This window comes from Zingiber officinale, chromosome 9B (assembly GCF_018446385.1).
Source record: "Zingiber officinale cultivar Zhangliang chromosome 9B, Zo_v1.1, whole genome shotgun sequence".
Classification (NCBI taxonomy): Eukaryota; Viridiplantae; Streptophyta; class Magnoliopsida; order Zingiberales; family Zingiberaceae; genus Zingiber; species Zingiber officinale.
In genome coordinates this window covers 115993716-116004786 of record NC_056003.1, presented here as the reverse complement: position 1 = coordinate 116004786, position 11071 = coordinate 115993716, and the positions used below count along the sequence as shown (strand labels likewise).

The window sequence follows — 11071 nt, the reverse complement described above, 5'->3', positions numbered from 1 at the left end:
TTTCTCCTTTTGAATGATCTTTTTACCTCGCTTCTTTGAAATAACAAGTTGCTTTATTTTCTTAACTTATATATTTTTTTAAATTTTATTTACTTTTTTCTTTAGTTTTATTTTTTTAATCATTTTTTTAAATTTTTTAATCAAATTTTTTTATCTTTTATAATTTTTATTTTGATCGATCCTAAAATATACTATTAAAAAACATAAAAGATTACAAAAGATCAAATCCTCTATCCCTAATATCACTTATCTTTGTGTCTCACTCATCGCTCCAGCCCATCGTTAGCGGATCAAAACTATATTCTAATGGGAAGGTGAACGCAGGGGTCGCCACCGACGCGATCAGCGTTGAAATCTGGTCGGATCTGAGTTCAGCCGTCGATCTGAGCCCCTGTTCAGATTCGACCGTATTTCGACGCTGATCTCGCCGATAGCGACCTCCTTGGGTTCACTTCCCCCTAGAATATAGTTATGATTGGGACGGTGATCAGAAGCCATCGACGATGGGCTGCAGGCGATGAGTGAGATACGCGGATAAAAAAATTGGAGACAGAAGATCCGACTCTAATTGCTTCTCCCCTGCCTGACGGTATTCCTTCTTTCAAATGGCTGTACTTTTTTTTTAATTTAATTTTTTTTAAACAATTTTTTTAATGATTTTTTCATCAAATTTTTATTTTTATTTTAGATTTAATCAATTTTGTTTTTATTTTGATTTAATTTTAAATTTTAAATTATTTTTATTAATTTCATATATATATATATATATATATAATCTACTATTAAAACATACAAATATATAATAAAAATTATTTAAAAAAATAAAACTGATAAAAAAATATTCTTTTATTTTTTTTAACGTTAACTGATAGAAAAAAAATAAAACTGATAAAAATATATAAAAATATAAGAGTAAATTTCAAAGTGCGACTGGGGAGGAAAATCAGGTCTCATAAATATGTATCTCTTTTTATACCGTTAAATTTAGTTTATTTTATTCATTCATGGTGCACTCCATTGCTTAAGTAAACAAAGCATTAGGCAGCTCCGCAGCTGGTGCATGGGGACGGGGAGGACACACACCTGCTTCTAGTCAGGATTTGACCCAAACTCATGGTGGCAACCTACCCTGCGCTAGCTGTCAGTCCCGAGGGGCGGCTTCGCTCACTCCATAGCTCATTCTCAAGGGGAGAGAGAGGGGGGCGAAGCCGCGAAGGACCTATGGATCGGAATCCGCCGGTGAGGAAGTCGCAGGCCTCCACGGCGGATCTGCTCACTTGGTCGGAGGCGCCGCTTACGGCGACTGAACAGGCGACGCCGCCGTCCCGACGAACGCTCAAGGTAATGTAGTCCGAGAAATGCCCTAATTTTTGGCTCCTCACGCTTACGATCGCGTTTCCTGGCAGCCCGTAGGCGGCATTAGCCCGGTGATGTTCGGAGCGCAGCTGTCGGCAGAAGAGGCGGAGAGCTTGAGCAAGAGGTAGGGAATGGCTGATATATAGTGACGTCTGTTCTCTCTTCTCCTTATTTTCTTGTTTAGGTTTATTTCTGATCTTGTTTTCGCCTCTCACTCGGTTTGATTCGAGTTCCATGGTGAGAAAATTGTCGTTTTGTTTTCCTCCCATTATCGACTTCCTTGATATGACGAGAAGAAAGGGTTTTTTTTTCTTAACAGTAGGAAGCATGTAGCAGTGTAATAGTTCCGAATGTTGCTGATCTCCTTGCTTTACAACCCGCAGCTTCATGTCCCCCTGTTTTCCTCCAGTTCTTGTGTTCTTCTATTTTATTTATCAATTTTTCTAAATTTTTCTTCTTGACTTTTGAGTACGAATCGAAAGCATCTTGTAGGAGCTAGTATTAAATGGATATCAAGCCTCTAACTTTTGGGATTTCTCATAGTTTTGCACTAAAACAAAATGGTCTTGTAAAAGGAATTAGTGTTTGACAGTCAGTCCTTGCATATCATCTGTAAGTGAAGAGGGATCCAGCATTGCTTGACTTGTCTGTTTCCTGTAGTGAGATAAAGTACTAGTTTAATTATTTGTTGGCTTGCATAGGTAACAAATTTCTATGACGTGAAAGATTAAACACAAAATCCAAAAAGTGAAAAGAAATGGTAGAAAAACCTTCAAGAGTCGGCCATACATTATTAGTTTACTTTGTTGTCTTTGCATGAAGAGTAAACCATGAAGAGTCGGCCATACTTAGTTTCTATAATTTTGCATAAAACAAAATTATTCTGCTACAAACTCATTGGCTTTACATTTCTATGATTAAAGGGATGAAAAGCAAGTATCCATTTTGATGAAAAGGAAAAATATCAAATTGTTATTCTCAAAAATGAATTTCAGCTTGTAATTAGTGAAAAAAGAAGGCGCATGTTACAAGTTATCAAACCTAATTCTGGCGTGGAGCTATATCTGTGTTTTGTATTCTTTCTTCTTGTCCTGTGGTGTACCCTTTATTGTTTGGTATAAAATTTTCAGAAAGTCTTGTCGTCCTATGATAGTTTTCTTATCGAGTTCCTTGCAAGCTTATATATTATTACATTTTGCAGAAAACCCTGTTCAAGTTCAAAACTGAGGGAGATGACTGGAAGTGGTATCTTTGTGGCAGATGGTGGGAATGAGATGACAGAATCTGGTAATGCTGCTTCAAATTCAAATAATAAGACAAGTATAAGAATTCAGGTAACTATTTCTGAATTACATTTGACCTTATCATTAATCTATATTCTACCTGTTGAAGTTTTTAGTCCTTTTTATCAGTAGACTGCCCACAAAATAATCTACCAATATGCAGAATATAGTCATTTATGAGAAGATAATATTAATGTTGCAAGAAAATTGGCAATATATGCATCTTCAAATGCTTTTATGTTGTTGTCGCCGTTATTTTGAAGAGATTAAATCTGTTAAATTGTTCATGTGTCTATCAGCAAGTAGTTAGGGCAATTAGCCAGATCTCATTTGGCGCTGAAGAAACAGTTTCTCCAAAGAAGCCAACCTCAATTGCCGAGGTAGCAAAGCAACGAGAATTAAGTGGGACAGCTGAAAGTGAATTAGATGCTCAAGTTAAAAAGCAGCTCTCTCAAGCCAAGTCCAAAGAGCTTAGTGGGCATGACATATTTGGTCCTCCACCTGAGGTGCCAGTCAGGCCATTAGCTGCGAGGAACTTGGAACTAAGGGGTACCTTGGATTTTGTCTTGCCACAGCCTCAAAGCATACATTCATCAGTAAAAGTAACTAAGGTGAGTGAGAGCTGATAATTGAGTAAAAAGCAGCTCTCTCAACTTCTTTACATCACTTCATCATACTCATTTTCTACATATTATTTAAGCTTCATACCAGTTCTTTCTCAGTAGAAAACAATTCAGTGAAGAGTCCTATAATTGGATAAGAAAAGGTCGTTTACATGCATGCGCCTAATTTCCATGGAATTTACTTTTTAGCAACTTATATATACATGAAAAATGTCTTGTTCTACATCTTGCAAATTCGAGGAATCAGAATTAAAATCATTTTTTGTTGTTTTTGCTTGAAACACTAAATGGAAAATATTGAGTTTACATAGTAGATGATTCATATTGGTGTTTCATACATGTAAAAACAACACTATAATAGGAGTAATAATGTTATATGATTGTTTTAGTCATCTTTTTTATTCTGGCTATTTCCCCCTGTTATTTGCTATCTGTAGCCACCTGGTGGCACCAGTGATATCACGCCAAATGAGGAAACATTCACCAAGACAACACCGATGATCCACACTCAGAAGTTTCAAGAACTGACAGGCAATGACATATTCAAGGAAGATGCGCCGCCAGGGTCAGCTGAGAAGCCACTGAGCATAGCAAAGCTGAGGGAGATGAGTGGCAATGATATCTTCACCGATGGGAAAGCTGTCTCGCGAGATTACTTCGGCGGCGTCCGGAAACCCCCTGGTGGCGAGAGCAGCATTGCTCTGGTCTAAACAATCTAACCTATGTACTAGCAGCAGTTTGGCTTTCTAATTAAGTCCTGAAACATGCCTCTTTGGGCTAATTAAACACTCCATGTGCTTGATGATGGCAATAGTGTGTGGCTTCGACTTCTTACATCTATATTGATCATGCTAAACTTGACCAAAGAGATGAAACTATCTTGCTTTGCCATTGTAATTACATCGGTTTGGTATCATAATTGCATTCAGTTTGCTTTCAAGATTTTAGGTCCTTGCACAGCTTTTCACTCAATTCAAGAGGAAGCCAAAGGCTACAACCAAGGAAACAAGGAGAAAGGTTGCCAAGGTCGATGTTTCCTTCTGCCCCAGGTAACACATTCAAGTTAAGTTTTGCATGTCAAGATTATTCTCTTGCACATCAAATAGCATACATGCATACAAGTGACTGACCTTGGCTAAGTGTGTCTGAAAGAAGAATATATTCTCCCCCTACAATATCTAGAAGAGTGCAAGAAATTAAGAACATTGGCATCTCACTAGCATGTCTGTGTCAAGAAATTAAGAACATTGAGTCTCCTAGTGCCACATGGTGCGGAACTGACAGCGGCTAAAGAAGCAGTGTGAAGATGTACATTTGAAAAAGAGCATGAACCTGAGAAGCACTGAAAGAAGAATATCAGAACATTTCTGATGACAATGTTTTTTTGTTTTTTTGTCTATATTCTTTTTTTGTCTATATTCTTGTTCATATAGAAAGTGATGTATTGTGTTATGATTATGGTTGAAATTGGAATGAAGTATATATTCTTGTGACATCTGTAATATTCTGTGTCCAATTTTGCAGCCTTTAAATTCAAGTACCAGACACAATCTGTAGATAATGTTAAGGGAGACCCTTCAGAATGAATGCAAACAGGCAACAACTCACTGCACTTGAAGCTGATTCTGTCTGCCTTCACAATTTCTTTTCTGGTACAAGTGTAATGAAGTTCTACTTACTTGAACTTTAGCTCATATCGAAAATCTACTTGTTTAGTGATGTCGTCTTGTGGTGTCATATGGGCAAGGCCAGAGCTTATATCGGTAATCCACTCATTTAGTGACCTCGTCTTGTTGGTATTCTACTTGTGTCGTGTACTAAAACCAAGCATGAAAACCATTTTGTCGCTAACGCAATTTTAAAATTTTAAAGGGTAAAAATGAAACGGGCATCATTTTTTTTATTAAAATTGTCAAAAGGCATTATCAAAGAGTACTCCGTCCTATCACACTGTACATTTTACTTTCAAATGTAAAATGCTTTTATTTTTGATCTAGTCAAAATATTTAATCTGATTAATTATTTTTTATATTTTATTTTTAAATTTTTTTTTTTATTTTTGATGTTGTTGTAGCTACTATAATTATATAGTAGTTATGATCTTATAATTATTATACAAGTATAGCGACTATGATTTTTACAACTGCTATAATTTCATAATTATAATAGTTACAGAACTGTAACTTCTATAATATAATATTGACCAACATTATCAATATTGATGAAGATAAAAAAAATCTCATATTATAATAATTATATGATTACTACATCGCAGTATTATTAAGATTGATAAGAGTTAAAATACTACTATAATATAACATTGACTAATGTTGACCAAAGATGAAGTGTCCAAATTATAATAGTTATGCACTATAATTACTAATTATCAATGTTATTAGTATTTATCATAATAGTGTCTATATTGCAATAACTATGAAATCATAAATGTTATAATTCTATAACAGCTATGAGTTCATAGCTACTACTGAAAAGTTTAAGTCTCCATTTGGTCAGTTTACACTTGAATTAACATCAACATCTATTGTCATTAAGAATAAAATCCAATTAAATGATCTAATAAACATAAAGAGAGTTTAGATTATTGAATAGAAATTTAATATATAAATCTTACAACTAGATTCATTAACATTAATCAATTGTTAACGCATATGAATTTCATTGTGGATGGTCCCTACAAAATGAACTTAGTATATAAAGAAGCTTGATTGATTTGGGCATCTTCATTAGATTCAAAAGAGCTTCTCCTCCCTTGGACTCTTCCCTATTAAGACCAAAATCTGGTTGCCACCCACTCCTGTAGAAAATATTCCATGCTTGCAAGAACTCCGGCAACAAAGTTAATAACTTTTGCAATAGATTCATGTTAGCCTTTTTATTCCATTAGAATCGATTTCAAATTATGTTTTTTTACCTTATTGATGATAGATAACTAGATGATCCATCATGTGGTTTCATTTTCAATGTATCTATAATGCTTTCAGCTACAGCATCGCCAAAAGGGTAGTCTCCAGAAGAAAAAAATGTATTGATGCAAGATAAGTAAATGAAAGAGAAGCATCATTCTGACCATTCCAATAAAAAGGGGCACCCTTTTATTTTGTACCCAAATTAAAATGCATGAGATCGTTATGATCTTTCCCTATCACTTAAGTTTGTTCAATGTTTTTAGTAACACATATAGGCTAACCAAACCCGAGCTAAGCCAAACTCCAAGCCTTCTAATGCTTGCCCCCGACATAACTCATGAATGCTTCTAATGTTGCCTCATTGATAGACAAAAGATTCAAGTTGCTTTCAAACTTTACCAGTTTGAAAATTAGTGAAGCTCACTAGTAGGAACCATGACTAACAAATATGTGTATGGTTTTATAGTACTTTTCATTTACAGTTCATTGATGGTACACATGTTCTGGTCCTACAAATTCTCTTTTAGCATTTTGTTGCTTTAAAACAGGAAATTCAACATCAATGGATCCAAAAAGAATCATGGAGATTCTTGCAGCAAATACAGAAACAATCAAGCGTATTCGAGTCACCTACCGTGCTCTTTATAATCATGAACTCCTCCATGTCCTTGCCAAACTACATGATTCTTTCTCCGTAAGTCTGTTTACAATCATAAACTGGTTATGATCGATCGATAAATGAGTCTAATGATCATCTGACTTGATATAGAGGGCAGCTTACCTTCGAGTGAGTGAAGCTTCCGAGCGAGATGCTGAGATAATAAGGGCAGCACTTTTTGGAAGCAATGCTGATCTTAACACCATCATCGAAATAATTTGTACACAATCCACTTCTGAGTTGAAATCTTGCGAACAAGCATATCAGATTAAATACAACTCCAAACTTGAGAAAGATGTTTCTGATAAGACAAAAGGCAGCATGAAGGAGGTGAGTTTCGCCGTCTTTTTCTCTTAGACGAGTTCATGATTGACACTAAAATGAAGCACTGTTCCGCAATAGATTCTGATGGGAGTTCTGAAAACTAAAAAGGAAGAGAGAGACGACACAAGCTTGGCGATCTGCGATGCAAAGGTACTCTATGAAGCAATTGAAAGTGGAAGATACATTGATCAAAAGAACATAATCCTCATACTGGCAAACAGAAGCACATGCCAAATGAAAACTACATTCTCCTCTTTTAAACAACTCTATGGCCATGAGTTCAAGAAGATTCTGAAAAAGGACAAGTGCGGTGAATTTGGTAAAAATCTACGCATAGTAATTCAATGCATTCAGTCACCTGAAAAGCACTACGCAAAGCAACTGCAAAGAAGATTGATGGTCAGTGATGTGCAAACCCTTCTGATAAGAACAGTGGTGTCACGTTTCAATATCGATATTAAGAGCATAAACAGTATTTTCACCGTCAAGAGTGGTCAGACCATGGAAAGTCTGATAAGGAATGAATTCTGCAGCAGCAGCAGTCGTGACAGTGATAAATCAAAAAGCTTGGTCGGCGACCTCCTTATTGCGCTCATCAACAACTCCAAGAACATGTCTCGCTGAACTTGCCTTGTCGAAGAAATATATAGCAATAAAATTGAAAAGACGAAGAGAAGACTATTACTGTAGATAGGTGGAATACTTCTGATGATATTTAGATCTTCGCTAAAACTGCTTCATATTGAATTCTGAAAATAAAAAAAATCAAAGAGGTTGCTGAAATTTGCTACCACCAATGCAAATAGCAACGATATAAGTGAAAAAAAAAGAACAAATACTTGAACTCATGAATCCAATCAATGGTTTAAGCAAGAAAGAAGAGGCAAACCTGCACTGTTGTTCGAAAAGAGTAGAAGAAATTTTTCACTATCTCTGTGATTTCAGGAGCACCTTGATAGCATTGACGGTCAGTTTGCAATTTGTCGTTTTTCTATATCGTACATACAGCATTCAAAGCTTACCTCAATGCTATCAATCAATGCAGTCTAAAATGACTCACATGTGAAACTTAAATTCCAGATAACTAAAGCAAACAGATAAAATATTGTCGACAATATGAGACATACAAGGAAAATTGAATCCATACCGCTTATAGTAAAGAAACAGCAATCACCTTTTACCATGGAAATAAACGAAATTGGATTTTTTTTCTTCACACTCAAATAAAATTGCATAGTAAGTTGAAAATTCATACAATGATTCATTGTGCCTGCAGGATTTTAATGGAACAGCACGATGTACAACATTAAACTGATGATCCAGCTCCAAGGGCAAAGCAACAATTCAAAATTGAAACTGAAACATTCATGGTATCATGGATATTCCTTTCCAATCATTATACACAATAAGTGCCTGTTTGTGGTGTAGCTGTAGCATATGATAAATAGTAATCACTGACAGATACGGCACTAAGTAATTTAATAAGCAATAATCTTAATTATTTAAATGGTCTCTCAGAATTTTCAGTAACAAATTGATGCTCCATATTGGATCTTCCTTGCGAAACTACCTAATGACTGAATCAAATAACTGGGAAGTGACTTAGGATAACATCATTTCTATGAAGGAACCAAACTATTTTTCTCCAAGTCTCTCTTGCAGTTCTCCTTCAACTCTTTCAGCCTGAGAAATTTGTCATGCTGCAAATGACAAAAAACATGAGCTGAGCAATGTATCACTAAACATAGTCGATAACTACTCTACAAAGCATACTGTAAGGAATCAAGACTGAAGAGTATCATCCATCTAAACATATAATAATCCTTAAAGGTTCACAGGCAACAATATTCTCTGTGCAAAGGAAAATGAAAAAAGGAAGTCATAAGGAAGGACTTACAAGCTCAAAAGCTTCACGGGCAACAATATTCTCTGTGCAAAGGAAAAGTGATCGCCACTGTCGAGTTAATTCAGACTCCAATGAAGCAGATGTATCTGAGATCCTTCGAGCAGCTTTGGTACTACTTTTGTTGCTGCAACTTCGTGCTTCTAAAGACTTCGCAAGTCTTCTGCTTTTCTTCAATTCTATAAATTAAAAACAGAAAATCAAATTGATTGAATTGCGCATTCCCTAATGCGAAACATGTAACCAAGTATCCAGGATACTCTAAATGTGAGGATAACTATCAGAAGCTTACCGGCAAGTCTGGCTCTAGTGTCCTGATAATTTAGGTCTGCCCATATGTAAGCCGCTGGTTTACATGTCATGCAAGCAACAAATCCAAAATTAGACATGTGAACAACAACAACAAAAATGAAACTAAGTTAAAATATCCATACTAATACTGTGCTATGTGCAATATCAAAATATTCCAACAGAATTACAGGAACTATCACTTACCTTTGAGACAAAAAGGGCATTTACAAGATTCTTCCAGCATTCCAACTTTGCCACAACTTGGGACACTACTGGATTCATTTACACCAGAATCCATACTGCCTTTCGATGAGCCAGATGTTTTTTGGAACTTCCAGGGACCTTCGCAACCATGAACATTTCCTTCCTTCAAAGTTGTAAAGTCTAAGCCAGGAGATTTTAGTGCAGTCGAACTGTTTTCAACTTCCTTTGATTGGAAAGAGTATCTAGTAGAACCAGCACTATCAGTTCCATGACCATCTGAAAAATCTTCTTCTGAATCAGTTAGGAATAATTTATCACATTGCACAAGCACTGGCTCAGTGGATATAAAGCCTGATCCTAACTTGCCAACAGTCTCATTTGCTAATGAATCAGAACTCTTTTGCAGGGAAACCAAATCAGATTCAATATTTCTCTGGACAAAATTGCCTATGATGTTTGGAGTCATAGGCCAGCCTGCCTCTTTAGCCTCGGAAGAGAAAAGGCCCTTCCCTTTTATGTCAACCAAAGCTTCGGTTTTGCCATCAATGTCTGTTTTCCATTTCTTAAAAGCTCTTTCCTCTCCAAAACTATCCTCGACATTGGCTTGACTGTTTTCGTCAATCCCTTCTCCTGAAAAAATCTTTTTTGAATCCAAAATAAGCCCTCTTTTCCCAAGATTAGTTACATCACCCAAAGCACATCTTCTGGCATCACCATCTTCTTGATATCCGTCTCCTTCACCCATTCTCCACTCCCTTGCAGAAATCGCCAAATGGAAGTTCCCAAATCCTGGAAAAGACAATCCTCTTAAAAAGAACAGTAAAAAAACGCAAATAGGGGGGAAAATCATATACATTATCTTCCAGACACACAAATTGCAGACCAAGCAAAACCTAGACTCGATCCAGCGAACCCTAGATCGCTCGGCCACCAAACAAGGGAGAAGCGTAACATTTCTCTGCGCAACACTCGCAACAAAGATCAGAGTAGGCCTAATGGCCTCAAACCCATAAAGATCGAGCCTTTCCGATAATGATGAGTCGGCAGGCATAAAAGAGCAAAATCGCCGAAAAAAAAAAGGGGATGCAAAGAATGAACATAAACTAAGAACGTCACCAACCTTCTCGCCGGATCGTTCTGGGAGAGAGAGAGCGAACGAGGAATGATGCAAGCTTGCCTCTTTTGTAGGGCGAAAGGGCGGGCTTTTGGATTTGGATGGTAGGGCGATGATGGACGCGAGACGCGCGCGAATTTTGTTGGATTTGCTCTCGGCGGCGGCGGCGGCCTGGGAAATAAATCTCCAGAAATTTAACCCAAAAGATCCTATTTTTAGAAATTTACCCAAACATTCCCTAAAAATATTTTCTTTCTTAAAATAAATCTCTCTTTTGGGCTTCGAGGTGTAAATGAGTCGTGCTTGAACCCGAATATGACCGGAGCACACATCATCGGAGTAGTCCAAGTTCAAGCAAATCGAATAAACTCAAGTTTTCGATAAATAA

The 11071-nt window shown here is 36.5% G+C and overlaps 3 protein-coding genes across 4 annotated transcripts; 2 read left to right on the top strand and 1 right to left on the bottom strand.

Moving 5' to 3' along the window:
* The first annotated feature begins 1016 nt into the window (after window positions 1-1016).
* Window positions 1017-4098, top strand: LOC122023643. 2 transcript variants are annotated; one of them, XM_042581872.1, is made up of 6 exons: window positions 1017-1223; window positions 1266-1341; window positions 1407-1480; window positions 2558-2690; window positions 2939-3250; window positions 3700-4098. In XM_042581872.1, the coding sequence occupies exons 1-6, from the start codon at window positions 1114-1116 to the stop codon at window positions 3970-3972; spliced, it is 978 nt and encodes a 325-aa protein (XP_042437806.1). In that variant the 5' UTR covers window positions 1017-1113; the 3' UTR covers window positions 3973-4098. The 2 variants fall into 2 exon arrangements, with proteins under 2 accessions (XP_042437806.1, XP_042437805.1); XM_042581871.1 differs by having other exon boundaries at window positions 1019-1341.
* A 723-nt stretch (window positions 4099-4821) lies between these two features.
* LOC122023645 (annexin A13-like) lies at window positions 4822-7795 on the top strand. The gene is made up of 4 exons (XM_042581873.1): window positions 4822-4914; window positions 6738-6883; window positions 6959-7177; window positions 7250-7795. The coding sequence occupies exons 1-4, from the start codon at window positions 4845-4847 to the stop codon at window positions 7793-7795; spliced, it is 981 nt and encodes a 326-aa protein (XP_042437807.1). The 5' UTR covers window positions 4822-4844.
* On the bottom strand, window positions 6737-10906 carry LOC122023642. The gene is made up of 7 exons (XM_042581870.1): window positions 10690-10906; window positions 9570-10358; window positions 9367-9420; window positions 9069-9253; window positions 7530-8871; window positions 6971-7308; window positions 6737-6889 (listed from the first exon to the last, which is right to left on the bottom strand). The coding sequence occupies exons 2-5, from the start codon at window positions 10312-10314 to the stop codon at window positions 8791-8793; spliced, it is 1065 nt and encodes a 354-aa protein (XP_042437804.1). The 5' UTR covers window positions 10315-10358; window positions 10690-10906; the 3' UTR covers window positions 6737-6889; window positions 6971-7308; window positions 7530-8790.
* Between the last annotated feature and the right edge of the window lie 165 nt (window positions 10907-11071).